This window comes from Dictyostelium purpureum (genome assembly GCF_000190715.1).
Source record: "Dictyostelium purpureum unplaced genomic scaffold DICPUscaffold_21, whole genome shotgun sequence".
In the NCBI taxonomy this organism is placed as follows: domain Eukaryota; phylum Evosea; class Eumycetozoa; order Dictyosteliales; family Dictyosteliaceae; genus Dictyostelium; species Dictyostelium purpureum.
The window spans coordinates 128,533-147,015 of NW_003519358.1; the positions used below are offsets into that span (position 1 = coordinate 128,533).

An 18,483-nucleotide genomic window follows, 5' to 3' on the forward strand; every position below is an offset into this window, starting at 1 on the left:
GTTGAAGGGATAACGGACAAATCGTTATCTATTAGCTAGCATAAATCAAATAAATTTATATATTTACACATTTATTTTTTTTATTTTTTTATTTTTTATTTATTTATTTTGTTTTAAATACACATATATACCCAACCCTTTTTTTATTTTTATTTTTTTTATTTTTTTTTTATTATATATTTAATTATTTTATTAAAGTTATTGTAAAAAAAAAGAAAAAAGAAAAAGAAAATAATAATAATAATAAGTAATAGTAGTAATAGTAGTAATATAATTATAATAATAAAATGGAGAGGGATAAAACCAAATGTCCATTTCATAATCAAAAAAAATCTTATAATAATAATAATAGTGGCAATGGTGGGAATAATTTACCAAATACTGGAAATAGTTTATTGCAACAACAAAGATTACAGCAACAGCAACAACAGCAACAGCAAATCGTATTTGATGAATTATCATCTATTGTTTTAAATTTTTGTAAAATGCATGTACGTGGCCAGGATTTTATAGTTTTTCACATCGATAGTTTAAAATATGAAAGCAATAATCAATCATTTAGACCACCAGTCAAGGGATTGCAAATTATAGCGCAGAATCTTTGTGATAGAGAGTCTGGTGTAGGTGCCGATAATGTATTGGTAATTACACCACCGCCAACAGAGCAACTCGAAAATGCAGATTTTCAACTTTTAATATTTAATTCAGATGGAAGTTTAGCTGAAAACTGTTCTACTGGTGTATCATGTGTCTGTAAATATATTATAGATTATAATCTTCAATCATATAGAAGTAAAAAATCAATTCTCTTAAATCAACAAGATACAGAAATGGGTGAACAATCAAATAGTTTAATAGAAATTTCAAATAATAATAATAATGATTTAAATACATTTTTTTCAAAGAGCCGTTTTAAATCATTAAATCAAACACCTTATTTATTATTCGAACCAAGAAATATAAGTATTTATACTATGGCAGGAATTCAGCATTGCATTACCCAACCACAACATCCAAAGAATAATGCAAAAACATTATGGATTAAAGTTAGTTTAGGTAATCCATTGGTTTTAAAGACCTCAGACTGCAATGATCCAGATACTGCTTCATTAGAAGCCAATGGTATATCATCACCAGGTTTAAATGAAATTAAAAAAACAATTACAAATGGCTCATCATCAGTATTCCAACACCCTCAATATAATAATGATTTGATAAGTTATAATAATGATCAGTTTGAAATCGATTCAAATATTTTCCAACAATGTCCAATTTTTAAATTAAATCAAAAAAATACAATAGGAAAAATAAATAATAGAATTTTATCAACCAATTCAAATTACGAGGATTACAGCAAAATGATTCAGTGCGGTGGTCACTTTATAAACTCTACATTGGTGTCCATGGGAAACCCTCATTGTGTTTTACATTTGGAGAATGTTGAAGAGTTTCCTTTAGATTATTATGGCAAGGTTATAGAGTCCCATCCAATTTTTCCACAAAAAACAAATGTAGAGTTTGTCGAAGTTAAAAACAGAGATTTGCTTAGGGTTAGAGTTTGGCAAAGAGGTATAGGTGTAACTCATTCTTGTGGTACAGGCGCAGCAGCAGCATTGGTTAGTGGGGTTTTACGTGGTAAAAATAATAGAAAAGCAAATGTACAAATGGACGGTGGTACCTTAGAAGTTGAATGGAGAGAGGAAGATGATAGAGTTTTCATCAGTTGCCCAGCAATCACAGTTTTTCAAGGTACTATTAAATTTTTTCAAGAGGAGTTACAAGTTTAGGAACCTTATTAAAAAAAAAAAAAAAAAAAAGAGAAAAGAAAAGAATTAAAGGTTATTTTTTTTTAAAACATTATTATAAATAATAATTATATAGAATAAATATAATAAAATAAAAAATAATTGTAAAAAAGAAATATAGGTAAATAAAAAATAATATTAAAAAAAAAAATTTTAAAAAAAAAAAAATTAAATATAAAAGTATAATATTAAGGTTTAGTTAATATTATATTGGGTTATTTATATATTTATTTAATCTTTGTTGGTAAAGGAGTAAATGCTTGGGTTTTTGTTGTGGTTGTAGTTGTTGTGGTAGTTGTAGTTGTCGTTGTGGTTAGGGTCGAGGATGAGGATGATAAGGAGGATGAGGAGGATAACGTTCTACTTGGTATTAATATTTTTCTTTTACTATTGTTACGAGATACTAATAGTTCTTCTTCCTCTTCTTTGTTTGGTTTTGATGATGATGCTTTTGGTGAGTTTATTAATGATTTATTATTTAATAAATTTATAAAGCTATTGTTAAATAAATGATGATTATTTGAATTATTTTTAATCTTTATGATTTTATCTAAATTTTGTTGTGATGATGATGGTGATGTTGTAACTGATGATGATGACTTGTTTAATGCTTTTTCTTGGTTTTTTAAAGTGGTTTCTTTTTCATCTGCTTTTTCATCAAAGTTAATATCTTCATTATGATCTATTAAAAAATGGCTTTCGTTTGGTGGTGAGTAAATATCAAAGGGATCATCGTCGTGTTCTTTTAAAAATGCTCCATTGGAGCATGGTGAGAATAATAAAGATGAAGAGGGTGATAAAAGTAAAGATGAGAGTGATGAGACATCATTCGTATCTAGATCAAATCTTTCTTCAATTTGTTGTTTTTGGTATTCTATTTTGCATTCAAATTTTTCATTATTGATCTCTATTTTGGGTAGTTCTTTATTGTTTGATTTTTCAAATATTTTAATATTGTTTACAGTCATAGATGAGCTTGAATTGTTATTTACAACTATACTTTTTTTGTCATTGTTACTGATATCATCTGTTTCACTTAATAAATTTAATTGTTTTAAATCTTGAATTGATAGTCTTAAAGTTTCCAAACCAGTTGATACCTTTTCAAGAAGTTGTTGATGTTGCTTGTTGTTAAAGTCTTCAATTTCTTTTTGTTTGATTTTTTCTTCTTCGATTGATTTATTTTTCTTTTCTTTTGGAGATGTACCAAAACACTTTTCAATTTTATTATTAGAAACTCTTTGTGGTGAGTCGATTAATGCCTCCAATGATTGTAATAGCTCGGTATCAATCTTATCTTTTGACGAGGCAAGAAAAGATTTGGGTGTATTATTTTCAATTTGAACTCTGTTATAAATTAAATTGTTTTTATTTCTTGAAACTGCAGGTGATGAAATTGGTGTGATTAATGGTGATATATTGTGTGAAAATGATGCAGCTGCAGGCGATGCATTAAAAAGTTTTTGATGAATGGGTGATGGGGTTCTTTTATTTAAAACCTCCACAGGTTTACCAACTTCATTGTTAAATTAGTTTGGTGAAGTATTTCAAAAAGGGAGATTTGGGTGATAGAAGAGTTAGATCGTCACTATTTGCAATTGTAAAACCTCCTCTAATTGAAGGAGATCCAAATTTACCAATATCATCATTTAGTTGTTTGGAGTCCATTGGAGAGAAACATACATCGGAAATATTTTCATTTGTTGTATCATCAAAGCTGACCCTAATTGTATCAATTTTATCAATATCTTCAGTTTTTAAATTTTCTTGGTTTTCAAAATCTTCTTCATCTTTGGACTTTACAAATAATTCATCATTAATATGTATAGGAATTGGTAATGTACTATCACAGTCTTCTATTGTTGGACCTTGATTATCATTTTGAGATTCGATACAGTTTAAATTTGGTGATTCTATTGAAAAACCATTAAAATCAATATTTTCGTTTTGATTGCTTTTATTTAATATATTATTGTTATTGTTATTAGAAATGTTAAGTGGTTTGTATGATGAAATGATTGGACTATCTGGTACCCAATTTGATAAGCTTGATTTTGATTTTAATAATGATTTACTTGAAAAGTTTTTATTATTTAAATGATTAAAAGCTGCTGTAGTTCCACAATCTTCATCTTCGGACCCACTATCTGAATCTAGACCGTGCTTTGACATTGGGTGTATTTTTGGTGTTTTTAATTGCATTAATACTTGAGAGTCTTCATCATACCCAAAAGGAAACATATATTGAGGTAAATCTTCGTTGGTAAAGTTTAGTTCACCCAATTGATTTATATAAGTTCTTGCTCTAATTAAAACATCGTCATTACCTTCTCCAAGTAACATTACACCCTTAATCTCTCTCTTTATCCCATTTGGAAAAATATCTTTTTCTAAAATTGTACTACTTGTTGTATTGTTTCCATTTATATTTTTATTTGTTGAACCATAAACTTTACTTTTATTCTTATCATCTTTATTTGAATTTATTGTACTATTATTAGATCCTTTAATGCTGGGTGATTCTATATTTGGGTTATTTAAATTTGTAACATCCGAATTATTTGAACTATTTGATGATAATGAACTAGATGCACTTTTGCATGTAGTTAAATTTATACATGATTTTGTTAAAAAACTATTATTTGATATTGGTAAACAGTTAGTAAATCCATGGTTTTTATTGTTATTATTAGAACTATTACTATTATTTTGTATATTATTATGTATATTATTTTGTATATTATTATTACTATTTATACTATTGTTATTATTTTTAATATTATTATTTGATTCGACCTTGTTATTTATATAGTTTAAATTATTAAAACTAATTTTACTTTGTTTTATTGGTGGTGGGGAATTTTGATTTGGGATATTGTTGTCTATAGAGTTATTTGAAATAGTTGATGAAGAAGAAGAAAAGTAGGAATTATTGGATGAAGGTGAACTTGATGATAATGATCCACTGCTATTACTAAAACTACTACTATTATTTTTATTTTTTTTTTTAAAAAAACTTATCATTTTTTTTATTAATATTAATAATATTAAAAGTTTATTTTTTTTAATTTTAATTTTTCGAAAAAAAAGGATTTTATTTTTATTAAAATAAAAATAAAGAATATTTTATTTATATATTTTTTTAAATAAAAAAAATTATATATATTTAAAAATGATAAATAAAAAACAAAAAAAACAATATTTATATATTTTATTATAAGCTTGAATTTATAAAACAAAATAAAAGAAATTTATTATAGTGCTTATATTAATGAGTATATTATTTTATTATGCTTAATAATAATTATTATTATATGTGAATTTATCTATATTTTAGTGATATTTTTATTTTTGATTAAAAATTATTAATTTTAAATTTAGAAAAATAAAAAAAAAAAAAAAAAAATGATTACAATTATTTAAATAAAATTAAATAAATATTATATTTATAAATAATTATTTTTATAACAAATTACAAATATTCTACTTTATAGATATAAAATAAGTTTTAAAGTGGGTTAACCTTTTTTTTCTTTTTTTTTTTTTATTATTTTTTTTATTTAAATTATTTTTTTGATTTTTGTGTTTATAATAGATGAAAAAAAATACATTTTAAAATACTAAAAGATTAAAAGTTTACCCCACTGTATTAAAATTATAAATCTATTTTATTATTTTAAAAAATATAACTATTATAATTATCTATATATTATTATCTACACACCCAAACAAAAAAAAAAAAAAAATAGATATATAAAATTAATATTAAAAATTTTAAAAATTTTACACAACACAAATATATAGTATTTACCTCGTTATTGTTTAACTTGGATCAAATTGACATGAATTTTTATAAAATTTTTAAAAGAAAACTATTATGATTTAATCTTTTTTTTTTCTCAATAAAAAAATTTATAAACTCTATATACAGCTAAAAGTGTATATGATATATAAAAAAATATCACACACAAATGATTTTATACCCGATATTCCACTATAATAAAATATATACACAGTAAAAACAGACCACACAACACACACATATAAAATTACCACTGTCCACTTCTTTTACTTTAATTGACTAGATTCGCTATATTTGAATATTAAAATATTTAAACTTTTATATCAAAATAAAAGAATAATTTACTTAATCTCTATTTTAAAAATATCTTTTAAAAAACTTAAATTTTTACAAATTTTATGTTTTAAAATAAAAGTTTATAATTTATCATTGATATCTTTTATTTGTTTATTTAAAACCGATTTACTTTTTTTATTTATTAATTAATTAACTAGTTGTTTTTATTTTATACTATGGTATTGATATTGTTATTAAATTATAAAATTTATATTTGTTAACCAAATTAACTATAATTACCAATAAGCTACCTGGTAAATCTATGAGCCACAAAATTTAATACAATAATTAATATTTGATCACCTATTCCTATTGCCATTCCAACACCTAAAAAAGAAACTGTTTCCTTTGCATTATCGAAAGGCCTTTCCTCGATGGAATATAGATATTTTACTACCTTTTATATCAGATTATTGTTTTGAATATCTATTTAGAATACTAAATATTTCTCCATTATATTTACTATTTATACAAAAAAACAAATAAAATAATTATGATTCCAATACAAAAAACATAAATAAAACAAATCTGATGAATCACCACTTTTTTTTTCTACTTTATATAGCATTATTTCTGAAATTTTAAAAAGCATTTAAAATAAATAATAGTTTTAAACCTGGGTAAAAAATATTATAATTAATAAAATTCAAAATTTAAAAAAAAAATTTTAAAAAAAGCGCTCAAATATTTGAAAAATAATAATAAAATTAAAATTCGATTAAATTTTTTCTTTTTTCTTTTTTTTTTTTTTAATAATGCATATTTTCATTCAGCTATCATACCAATTTCATTATCATATAATGAACTACCAAATTCTTACTTTATTCCTTTTCTACAAAACATTATAAAATGAATTATAATAAAATAATATAAATGGAAAAATGATTTCTTTAAAAGGAAGATGTGTTTAATTTATTTGAAAATTAAAAAATTTTGAAAAAAAAAAAACCTCCCCTGTTTCAAATGATTACCAATTTTGATTGTAGCAATACAAATTTTACTTATTTTGGAATTGATTTTTTAAATAAATTAGGAAATAGTTATAGATTAATTAATTAATTAATTTTAAATTAAAATTTTTTTTTTTTTTATTTTTATTAAAAAAACTAAAAAGTATTTAAAGAAAATAATTTCAAAAAATTTTTTTTTTTTCATTATACACATTCAGGTAAATTCAAGTGGGTTTGATCATTCAAGATTATCAAGTTTTATAAGGTAAGAAAATAATTTCATAAAATTTATTTTCATTACATTTATTTGTTGTTTTTTTATTCACCCACTACATTTATTTGTTGTTTTTTTTATTCACCCATAACATTTCTTTTCATTACATTTGTTTGTTTTTTTTATTCACCCATTACATTTATTTGTTGTTTTTTTATTCACCCACTACATTTATTATCATTCAATCAATGTGGTTAATTATGTATTCTGCGTGGTGGTATACATAATTAACCATTCTTTTTTATTCACCCACTACATTTATTATCATTCAATCAATTTGGTTAATTATGTATTCTGCGTGGTGGTATACATAATTAACCACAAATTTTCAATATGGTGTTTAATTATTTATACTGCCTGAAGGTATAAATAATTAACCACTCGGCTCTAATATACTAACCTCCCCGTGGTAGAGCTGGAAACACTCTTTACAAAGAGTGGCTAATAGTATAAATAAAATATAAATAAAATAAATAAAATAATGGTATTAATATCATTTTATTATCTTTAAAAATTAATTATAAAATCTTTAAAAATTTTTTTTTTCTTTAATTTTTTTTTTTGAAAGTTTAATTATAGTGATCGTCTATTGATTATTTTAGACATTAAAACAAAAACGAACAGTGATATAAAATTTTCCATTTATATCTGCACAGAATAATTATTTTATTAAATCAAAAAAAAAATTAAAATTTTTTTAAATTAAAAATAAATTAAAAATTTTTTTTTTTTTTTTATATAATTTAAATATTTCACACATTATTATTAATCAAATAAACCCAATTTTATTTATTTCATTGTATTCATAGTAATATTCAACCACTTACTGATATCCATGGCCTCCTTAATTAATAAATAAACACAGTCCACAATCTCCATTTAATTTGTTCATAAAAAGGTATTTAAATTCTTTTCTTTTTTTTTCACACAATCACCTTAAAAAAAAAAAAAATTTTATTACACCATTTTTTTTTTTTTTATAATTTCAGAATTTTCTTTATTTCTTTGGTTTTCTAATAAACCAGCAACTTTAAAAAAAAAAATGGTGTCAATACGAAAATTCAATACGTTAAGTGCACAGAAGTTATAACGCACGAAAATTAAAAAACAAAAAATTACCACTTTTTTTTTTTTTTTTTTTTTTTTTTATTTTTTAAATTTTTTATTTTATTTTTTATTAGGTTCTAACTTTGTTATAAGTTTTTTTATTTATTTTTTTATATATATTTATCTTATTTTTTATTTGTGCCATCAGTTGATAAAAAAAAATAAAAAAAATAATAAAAAAATAATAAAAATAAAAAAACACACACTCACACCACTTCACAATCAATTTTTTTGCAAAAAATAAAAAAAATAAAAAATCCCAAAATTTTTTTTTAAAATAATAAAACATTAATAATAAAAAAAATTTTGATATATATAAAAAAAAAAAACTAAACAATGAAAAATATAAAATTTTTTATTTGTACAATACTTTTACTATTATTTTTTATAAATATTAATAATGCGTCAATTAATAATATAATTAATAAAGGTTATAAGAGAATGATTGATAGAGTGGATGCAGAAAGAAGAGATTCACCACAACTCTATACAGAAAATATTGAAGCAGATCAACATTTTAGCGAAGAATCAGGTCAACACTTACCAGGATATAAATGTGTTCATGATACTATTGCTAAAGATTTAGGTATCAATAGTGGTGAGAACTCTGCAAAAACCCCAAATCATCTTTTAAAATCAAATTTACAAAGCACACTTTCAAATGTTTCAGAAACATTAAGATTTTATTTCGATACAACTTATTTATACAACCAAGCAGATATTTCATCATGCTCTAGTGTTGGTCAAGTAGTTTATTTAGGAGGTGTAGCTTATAAGTCCTCAGCCTTACCATGTGATGGTTCAAGCTCGGTATGTGCCTACACTTGCAAAGCAGCAGATATTCTTTCAACCAATGTTGCAAATTTAATTTCAAAAGATATTATTACCACTATTCAAGATACTCTTGGCCAAATGCTATTGGTTAATAGGGAGACCGGTAATTTAAGATTACCAAGGGTTGGTCGTGGTGCTTTAGGTATCTGTGATTATGATTATACGGTACCAAATAGTTATTTTAATCAAGGTGTTCCAAATGCTGATATTGTTGTTTTTGTAACCTCAAGACCAGTTTATTCAACTTGTAACTATAGTTTAAAAAATATAAAAATAAAAGGATGTAAAATTAAATACTAATGATTCTTTTTTTAAAATATTTAGCTACAATTGCATATGCTGCACCATGTATTTATATAGAAGGTAACAGACCAGTAGCTGCTACAATTAATTTTAATCCACGTTACTTTACACCATTTGTTTCAGCAAATAAACCAAGTAATTTTATTTTTAATGAATATGTTCGTGTTGGTATTCACGAAATGACACATGGCCTAGGTTTTACTAGTGATTTTTTTAAATATTATAGAAATCAAAATAATCAACCATATTGTATGTATAAAAATAAAACATAATATTATAATTTTCAAGTTATTAATAAAATATTTATTTATTTAAAAAATAGCATCAACACCAGGATCAAAAGTAACAATTGTTGGTTATACAGGTTCAAATATTCGTTTTAATGTTAGCAGAAGAGCAATTTCAACACCATCAGTTAAAAGTTTTGTTAGAGAGCACTATCAATGCTATGATGATGAAAAAGGATATCAATTATTAGAGGATTATGGTCAAGCCGGTACAGTTGGAAGTCATTGGGAAAAGAGAACTGTTGGTGAAGAGTATATGTTAGGTTTTGTATCACCAGTATTCCCAATTACCGGATTAACATTATCACTTTTTGAAGACATGGGTTGGTATCAAGTTGATAAAACTTTAGCAGAACCATTTATGTGGGGTAAAGGTTTAGGATGCGATTGGTTTAACAATTGTGATCGTAAAGGTTGGAATTATCCTGGTTATTTCTGTGAAAATAAAAATACAATTTCATGCTCACCAACACGTGTCGGTAAAGGTGTATGTAACCTTCAAACAGGTTGGAACAATGTACCACCTGAATACCAACACTTCCCATCTTCTTCAACTGTCGGTGACTACATTGCTGATGGATGTACATTCTACGATGTTGGTTCACAAGAATATTGTGTAGATAGTTCAAATAATGAGGATGCTGATAGTTCCATTGGAGAATATTACGGCGACGATAGCAGATGCTTTGAATATTCCTCAGCAACCAATCCAAACATTAAAAATTTAGCTTGTTGGAAATTCAGATGCTCCAACGATACAGATCTTCAAATCAATGTAAATAACAACTGGCTCAGCTGTACATATCCAGGAAGAACTTTCCTTGTTGGTTCAGTTTCATTCGCATGTCCAGATTATTTCTATCCATGTAAAAACACAAATAGCTACCAACTTTTAACAAACTCAACCAATTTAAATTTTCCAGGTATACAGTTGGACAGCTCTTCTCCAAAACAATTTATAATTTATTCAAATTTATTATTATTAGTTTCATTTACTATTGCATTATTAGTTTAAACTAATAAGATATAAAATTATATAATTTTTTAGAATCTTATAAAAAAAAAAATATATAAAATAAAAAAAAAAACTATTTATTTATTTAATTAATTAAAAATTAAAGTGTAAAATAATCTGATTATTACCAATAAAAAATCAAATCTCGTTTAAATAAAACATTTAGATCCAGTTACCTTATTTATATTTTTTAATTTATTAACCAAAAAAAAAAGTTAAAAAAAAAAAATTAAATATTTTTTCTATAATTATTATAATTTACTTAAAGATAATTATGATAAACTATTAATATTATATCCACCACAAATATTCACCCACTCATATGCACACTACCTTTTTTTTTTTTTTTTTTTTTTTTTAGATAAAAATTTACTAATTATTATAATGAGATAAAATATTCATTTATATTAAACAATAGAATTTAAATACTACATTTATAATAATTTAAATAAATTATATAGTATTTATAAAATAAAATAAATAATCGTAAACATAAAAAATTAGGATTAAAAAAAAAAAAAAAAAATCTTTTTTTCCAACCTTTTTTTTTTTTTTTTTTTTTTATTTTTATTTAATTTATTTTTTTAAATTTCAGTTTCCTATAGGAAAAAGTAAAAGAAAAAAAGTAAATCTTTTTTTTTTTTTTTATTTATTTATTATAATTTTATTCATTTTATTTTAATTTTATAAAAAATTCGTGTTGGTTTGTTATGTTTGATTCAAAGTGAACCCACCATAAATCAAAAAGACACTTTTTATACATAAAATTATGGGGCAAGATACGACATTAAACTTAATCACAGAAAATGAATACATAGGTATGTAATATTTATATATTTATTATTATAAAACCCAATGATGATCATTAAAAAAAATAAAAAATAAAAAAAAACATGAATAAAAAAAAATAAAAAAATAAAAAAAAACAAAAAAAAATAAAACATGAATAAAAAAAAAAACAAATAAATTAAAATCCGAATAAACTCTAAAATTTTTTTTTTTTTTTAGGTGCCGATAGTACACCTTTAGCACCGCCAAGATCAATTGGGTTAATTTCATTAATATCTATAGGTTTCTTTTTAGTATCTGGAGGACCTTTTGGTATTGAAGGTAGTGTTAGTTCAGGTAGTTATGTATATGTACTTTTAACATTTATATTATTACCAATATTTTGGTGTATTCCTTTGGGTTTAATTACAGCAGAGTTATCGCTAATGGTAAATAAGGATGGTGGTTGTTCAGTTGTAAGTATTATTATTATTATTATTTAAATTAATAATTTTTATTAATATAAATTTTTTATTAATGTTTATATGTATAGTGGGCAGAAAAAGCATTTGGTGAATATTTTAGTTTAAGTTTAGGTTTATTTAGTTGGTTTGCAACCATGGTAGATTTAAGTTTATATCCATTATTATTTGTACAGTATTATTCAAGTAGTTTTACAGGTTCAAAAGATGCAAGTTCAGATTGGGCAGGTGGTATTGAACAGTGTCAACATTGTCGTTTATTAATGGCATTTGCAGTAATTATTATCATTGTATTAATGAATTGTTGGGGTGCTGAACAAGTTGGCATTTTTAGTACAATTCTTTCAATTACACTCTTATCACCATTCATCATTATGGTTGCAATGGGTATTGGTCATGTCAATTTAGGTCAAGTTTTATCTGTAGATGGAGGTATGAGATCATTTAAAGAGGTTCAGTGGGGCACGCTTATAGTTACAGTAGTTTGGAGTTATTCAGGTTTTGATGCATTTGGTCAATTAGCAGGTGAAATTAAAAATCCAAAAAGAAATTATCCAATTGGTGTAGTTGCAGTTATGGTCGTTACTATTCTCGTTTATATTTTACCTTTGCTTGTTGGTATGCAATACGAAAAAGATTATAAAAACTGGTATGACGGCGAATTCTCAGATGTCGCATCAAAGGTAGGTGGACAATGGTTAAACATTTTAATGTGTGTCGGTGGTATGGCAAGTAGTCTCGGTTTATTCCAAGCAAATCTTTGCACCAGTTCCCGTAATCTTTACTCTCTCTCATTAAGAGGATACGTACCAAATTTTTTCTCAAAACTTTTACCACGTCGTGAAACTCCATTCATTGCAATCATTACAAATGCTGTCGTTGTTGGTTTGTTAACTCTTATGCCATTCCAAGCCATCTTAAATTTGGATATGTCCATTTACAGTATCGTAGCCGCTTTAGAATGTATCATCTACATTAAACTTTACATCTGGAACCCAGATTACGATAGACCATATAAAGCTATCAACACAAGATGGTTACTACCATTCATGGCCACACCCATGATTTTTACTGGTTTAATTTTAATTTTAGCTCCATGGGATAATCAATGGAAAACTATGGTTGCAGTAGCTTTTAACCTTGCCATCGTATTATCAAGATATATATTAAACAGATATAGAGCAAGAAAAACAAAGAAAAATAATGAATCTCTAGATTATGAACAAGAATCATTTATTAAAAAATATTCAATCAATTAAAGTTTTTTTTTTTTTTTCTATCAATTATAAAAAAAAAAAAAAAAATAATAACAAAATAGTAAATAGCGATAAGAGAAATAATTATAGTTATAATATAAATAAATAACAAAATTTATAAATTATAAATTTTAAAAAAACTACATATTTTTTATTTTATTTGTATAAAAATTTGGGATTAGAGTTTGCTTTCAACTCCTTTATACATTTTATTAATTTTCTCATCTACTTTTTTATTATATTGAAGTCTTTCCTCTTCTGAGGAAAAAAATCTTGGTGGTTCCCATGGTTTTTTTTCATATACAATTCCTTTTTTTTCAAATTCTATTCTTTTTTTTTCTTCTTCTTCTTCATGGTATTCCTGCATCTCCATTAAAGCATCAGTTGTATTATTAATTGATATTATGGGGTCTTCTTTATAAACCAACAGTTGTTGAAAATGATTTAAATTCATTTTTAATCTATTACTAAAAATGATTTAAAATTGCAATAATTTATTATTTGTTCGTTGAAGCTAATATATATACATTTTTTAAAAAAAATAAAAAAATAAAAATTGATTTTGGAAAAAAAATTTCTTTTTTGTTTCTGTTTGTTGATTTTTTAATTTTTTTTACTTTATTTTATTTCTATTTTTTAAAATTACCATTTTAAAATTTTAAAACAAAGATTATAATCTTTGTATATCTTTATAGATACATTCTAAACTCTTTTTGTACATATATTGGTTTTATCTAAATTAAAATTAAATGAATCAATAAAATTTTTTTTATTTTTCCCTAACAGATTTTTTTAATTAATTATTTTTTTTTTTTTAAAATTTTTTTTTTTTATTTTTATTTTTTTTTTTAAATTTAAAATTATTTATAATTATATTTTATTATTGTTATTTTTTATCGTTATTTTTTTTATATTATAGTTATAAATTAACAAAGTAATTGTTTTTAAAAATGTCAAAACCAGTTATAGAAATTCCAGCAACAGAAAAACATACAGCAACAGTTATATTCCTCCATGGTAAATAAACATTGTTAACACACAACTCGATTACATTTATATTTATATTAACTTTTTATTTTTAATATATATAGGTTTGATGGATACAGGTGAAGGTTGGAAAGGACCAATCGAAATGATTAAAGCAGCTGGTGGATTAAATCATATTAAATTTATTTTACCAACAGCGTATGGATTATTTAATTTTTATAATAATAATAATAATAATTATTTAGAATTGATAATAATTAATTAAAATAATATTTTTCTTTAAATAATTTTTATATAGACCAATTATTCCAGTATCAATTAATTTTGGTATGCCAGGTACAGCATGGTTTGATATTAAATCATTAAATCCAGGATCAATGGAAGATTTAGTAAATTTAGATAAAAATATGAAATATATTGACTCTTTAATTGAACAAGAAATTAAATCAGGAATTCCATCCAATCGTATTATTTTAGGTGGATTTAGTCAAGGCGCAGCATTATCACTATATACCGGATTTCAACTTGAATCAAAATTAGCAGCAATTGTTTCATTAAGTGGTTTTATTCCATCATTAGGATTACCAGGTAAAGTTAGAGCAGAGAATAAGGATATCCCAACATTTATGTTTAACGGAACTGCTGACCCAGTTGTAAACTTCAAGTATGGAGAACTTTCATATAAAACATTATCCAAGAGTGATGTTAAAAACATTGAATTTATACCTATTCCAGGTTTAGGTCATTCAGCAAATGAAGAAGAGTTAAAACAAGTTCATGACATTTTTAAAAAATATTTACCAAGTTTATAATATATAAAGTGAAATAAATAAAACCAAATAAATAAAAGCAATTTAAATTATTTTATTTATATTTTTCTTTTTTGTTTTTTTTTATTTTTTAAATTTAATTAAAAAACTATAGAGTGGCGTCTTATTAAATATTCTATTTAGTTGAGGGGGTTGTATTGGAAATTCTAGAGTTTTCTTTTTTTAATGATGGTTTTGATTTAGCATTTTGAATTGAAATATTAACTGAACCTTTGACCCTTGTGAATACTATTTCTCTCATAGAATCACCTTCGATTCTATATTCAATTTTATCACTAAAGTTAATTGGTAATACTAATCCAGTGATTCTATGTATTATACTAACATTTGATGAATTTGAGTTTGATGTTAAAATACCTATATTGTTTTTTGATAAATCTTCATTAATTTTACCATTATTACCATTCAAACTATTATTATTACTATGGTTTGGAGTATTTGTATTACTATTATTTATATTTAAGTGATGACTATTATTTACATTGTTATTATTGTTGTTGGTTGTAGAGTTATTTGCTGAGCTATTTGTTAAACCACCAGCAGCAGATTTTAATAAGTTTAAAGGTGAAGTAAGTTTAGAGGTTGGCGAGGATGGTAGTTGATGATGGTGATTATGGTTACTATCTTTATTACTATGATCACTTTGTGAAATACTTAGTGGTGATGTTGTTGTTGTTGTTGTTGAAGATGTTGATGCTGCTAATGGAGATGGTGATGATGGTGAGGTTAAACTATTATTATTACTATTATTATTGGTATTTAAACTATAAGGGGTTATTTGATAAAATGTTAAATTGTGATAGGATTCTACTAGAACGGTTGCAATTTCAATTTTTCTACTGCCAACCAAAACATAGTCATATTCCGAGTTTACATGTAAAATGATAAAATTGTCTTCTTGAGTACTCATTGATAACGATGTTACATTCTCTAAAGAGATTCTTCTTTTTAATTTATAGTCTTTTGGATTTACATTATAAATTGATTTATCTGTGATGATAATGATTCTTTCTTGCATTTTATTTCTTTTATTAACTTTTATTAAAACATCAGAAAAAAGTATTTGATTATCACCAAATTTTGAAATCATTTTTAAAATTGATACATTGTTTGATAAACGTAAAAAGTCACCTAAAAACACTTTGCTAACACTACTATTCCTTCTTCTTTTCTTTCCCATAAATTTAGAGTCCTCTTGCTTTGTAGTTTGAACAATTAAATCCACTCCATAAGTTGGTGCACCAATTTCATCACTTACTATATTTCCATTGTTACCAATATACATGTTGTTATTACTATTTTGACTACCGCTACCACTACCACTACCATTACGATATTGGTTATGAATTGATCCAGATGTGCCACTATTTATATTTGCTATGCTGCCTGCACTTATACTTGCACCATGTGAACTTTTATTAACCAGTTCATTAACATTGTTTGTATTTTGAAAATAAATGTCATTTAATAAACTAAAATTGTGTATGGATGATGATGGTGATAATGATCCATTATTATTATTATTACTATTATTTGTAAAGCTATTTGTAAAACTAGATGATGCAGAGTTGTTTATATTTATACTATTTGACATATTATATGTTTGTGTCGTTAAATTATTGTTGTTGTTTGTGTTGTTATTTTGTGATATTAATAATGATGATATTGATGTTGTTAATTGGTTATCAACATTATTATTATTATTGATATTATTGGTAGAAATGGCATTATTATTATTATTGGGCGAACTACCCATTTTTTTTTCCAAAGACATTTTGGTTCTTTGATTGATAATTATTATTATAATCAATTTTAAAATAATATAGAAAAAAAAAAATAAAAAAAATATCTACAAAATTTTAAATAAAAAATTTAAAAAAAAATAAAATAAAAAAAAAAAAAAAGAAATGTCAGTTTGAGGAATATGTATACTTTTTTTTTTTTTTTTGTTTTATTTTTGGTTTTAAATAGAATAAAAAAAATTAAAATAATAAAAAAATTAAAATTAAAATAAAACTATAGTTAAAATGCAAAATAAAAAATAAAAAATTATTTTGAATATTCTTTCGAAAATTTTTTTTTTTTTTTTTTTTTCTTTTTTTTTTTTTTTTTTTTTTTTTTTTTTTTTGGTTTTTATTTTATGGTTTTGAACAAGTTTTTATTTGATTAGGTTTTTTTTGTGTATTTTCCATATATATAATTGTTCAATATATGTGTAATTAGATTTCTTTTTTAAAAAATACCCAAAATTTATTTTTTAAAAAATAAGAAAAATAACAATCTTTTTCTTATTTTTATTTTTTTTTATTTTTATTTTTTTTTATTTTTTTTATTTTTTTTGAATTTTTATGAAAAAATAATTGTCATTATCATTTTAACCCAATTTGTAATATTTTTCTCATAATTTTAAATAATCACACTATTATGCTGATTAAAAAATAAAATAATAAATGGAAAAATTACAATATATTATTATTGGTGCAGCAATTGGCTTTGCATTATTAGTTACAATTATTGTTATAATTATCAAACTAAGAGGAAAAGAAAAGTATAGAGAACCACTTTTACCAAGAGAAAAAGGAAATGTTTTTGTTTATAAAAGAGATGAATCACATCAAATTAAAGGTAAATAATCACACAAAATAATAATCATAATAACAATCATAAAAATGATCATTATATTTATATTTATATTTATATCTATTATTTAGAGGATCAAGTTGTAATGAATGCTAGACTTTACTTAAGATCTACAATTTATAGTTTACAAGATAGAATTCAAAGATTTGGAAGTAGATTGGATAAAGAGTATTTTAGTATTTTAGGTAATTCATTAAATAAAATCGAAAATGATAGAGTGATGTCCATGGTCCCAGTTTCAAAACAATGGCCAGTTCCTTTATCTACAGAAGTTGGTAGAGCAACATTTAGAAGTATCATTAAATCATTAGAAGTTCACCCATTTATCAGTGTACCTTTATTGGTTGATATTATTCCAGAAAAGAATTTAGCAGTCTCAGTAAGACCATTTTATTCAAAAGGTTCATTAAGAGATTATATTCATCAATCAAAACCAAAGATGCCATATGCTGATAAATACGACACTCATTTTCAATTAAACGAAAAAATTATATCAAAGTTTGGTAAACAAATATTAGAAGCTTTAATTTTTTTAAAAAATAATAATTTCCCATATTTTCATTTAAATGCTTCAAATGTTTTATTGGATGATCAAGTTTGTTTGTAAGTTATTAAAAATATTATATCAGATAAAAAAATATTAATATTTTTTTTAATTTTTATTCAATTTAGATTAAGTGATTATGAAAATGCATTTTTAGGTTTAGAGCCAAGATTATCAGATTATATTAGACAATTTTCAGATAAAATCGATCCAGATGTTTTATCATTTGGTTGTTTATTATTTGAAATGGCTTGTGGTTATGA

The 18,483-nt window shown here is 23.5% G+C and overlaps 8 protein-coding genes across 8 annotated transcripts; 5 read left to right on the plus strand and 3 right to left on the minus strand.

The window, feature by feature from the left end:
* Positions 1-287: 287 nt before the first annotated feature.
* DICPUDRAFT_27357 (uncharacterized protein) lies at positions 288-1,787 on the plus strand (the record flags this gene model as incomplete). The annotated part of the gene is made up of 2 exons (XM_003284202.1): positions 288-1,122; positions 1,183-1,787. 2 exons carry the CDS (start codon positions 288-290, stop codon positions 1,785-1,787), a joined length of 1,440 nt encoding a protein of 479 aa, XP_003284250.1.
* A 245-nt stretch (positions 1,788-2,032) lies between these two features.
* Positions 2,033-4,829, minus strand: DICPUDRAFT_148040 (uncharacterized protein; the record flags this gene model as incomplete). The annotated part of the gene is made up of 2 exons (XM_003284230.1): positions 2,033-3,321; positions 3,443-4,829. 2 exons carry the CDS (start codon positions 4,827-4,829, stop codon positions 2,033-2,035), a joined length of 2,676 nt encoding a protein of 891 aa, XP_003284278.1.
* A 3,844-nt stretch (positions 4,830-8,673) lies between these two features.
* On the plus strand, positions 8,674-10,566 carry DICPUDRAFT_16311 (uncharacterized protein; the record flags this gene model as incomplete). Its single annotated transcript, XM_003284203.1, has 3 exons — positions 8,674-9,355; positions 9,433-9,660; positions 9,734-10,566. Coding segments are annotated over 3 exons (1,743 nt in total), but the record flags the coding sequence as incomplete, so codon positions are not given.
* Positions 10,567-11,360: 794 nt separating this feature from the next.
* Positions 11,361-13,254, plus strand: DICPUDRAFT_52805 (uncharacterized protein). The gene is made up of 3 exons (XM_003284204.1): positions 11,361-11,531; positions 11,722-11,957; positions 12,035-13,254. Exons 1-3 carry the CDS (start codon positions 11,483-11,485, stop codon positions 13,220-13,222), a joined length of 1,473 nt encoding a protein of 490 aa, XP_003284252.1. The 5' UTR covers positions 11,361-11,482; the 3' UTR covers positions 13,223-13,254.
* Positions 13,255-13,397: 143 nt separating this feature from the next.
* Positions 13,398-13,673, minus strand: DICPUDRAFT_148044 (uncharacterized protein; the record flags this gene model as incomplete). Its single annotated transcript, XM_003284231.1, has 1 exon — positions 13,398-13,673. The coding sequence occupies one exon, from the start codon at positions 13,671-13,673 to the stop codon at positions 13,398-13,400; it is 276 nt and encodes a 91-aa protein (XP_003284279.1).
* Positions 13,674-14,169: 496 nt separating this feature from the next.
* DICPUDRAFT_52810 (uncharacterized protein) lies at positions 14,170-15,076 on the plus strand (the record flags this gene model as incomplete). The annotated part of the gene is made up of 3 exons (XM_003284205.1): positions 14,170-14,236; positions 14,311-14,404; positions 14,505-15,076. 3 exons carry the CDS (start codon positions 14,170-14,172, stop codon positions 15,016-15,018), a joined length of 675 nt encoding a protein of 224 aa, XP_003284253.1. The 3' UTR covers positions 15,019-15,076.
* A 75-nt stretch (positions 15,077-15,151) lies between these two features.
* DICPUDRAFT_86183 (uncharacterized protein) lies at positions 15,152-16,792 on the minus strand (the record flags this gene model as incomplete). Its single annotated transcript, XM_003284232.1, has 3 exons — positions 15,152-15,552; positions 15,691-16,589; positions 16,629-16,792. The coding sequence occupies 3 exons, from the start codon at positions 16,790-16,792 to the stop codon at positions 15,152-15,154; spliced, it is 1,464 nt and encodes a 487-aa protein (XP_003284280.1).
* Positions 16,793-17,486: 694 nt separating this feature from the next.
* Positions 17,487-18,476, plus strand: DICPUDRAFT_75243 (uncharacterized protein; the record flags this gene model as incomplete). Its single annotated transcript, XM_003284206.1, has 3 exons — positions 17,487-17,661; positions 17,748-18,279; positions 18,349-18,476. Coding segments are annotated over 3 exons (835 nt in total), but the record flags the coding sequence as incomplete, so codon positions are not given.
* Positions 18,477-18,483: the final 7 nt, after the last annotated feature.

What these genes read in the sequence shown, in the direction of transcription:
- DICPUDRAFT_52805 (XM_003284204.1), top strand. Translation starts at nt 11,483, where the DNA reads ATGGGGCAAGATACGACATTAAACTTAATCACAGAAAATGAATACATA. An exon ending in CACAGAAAATGAATACATAG is followed by an intron (nt 11,532 to 11,721) that starts GTATGTAATATT and finishes TTTTTTTTTTAG; the next exon opens with GTGCCGATAGTACACCTTTA. An exon ending in AGGATGGTGGTTGTTCAGTT is followed by an intron (nt 11,958 to 12,034) that starts GTAAGTATTATT and finishes TTATATGTATAG; the next exon opens with TGGGCAGAAAAAGCATTTGG.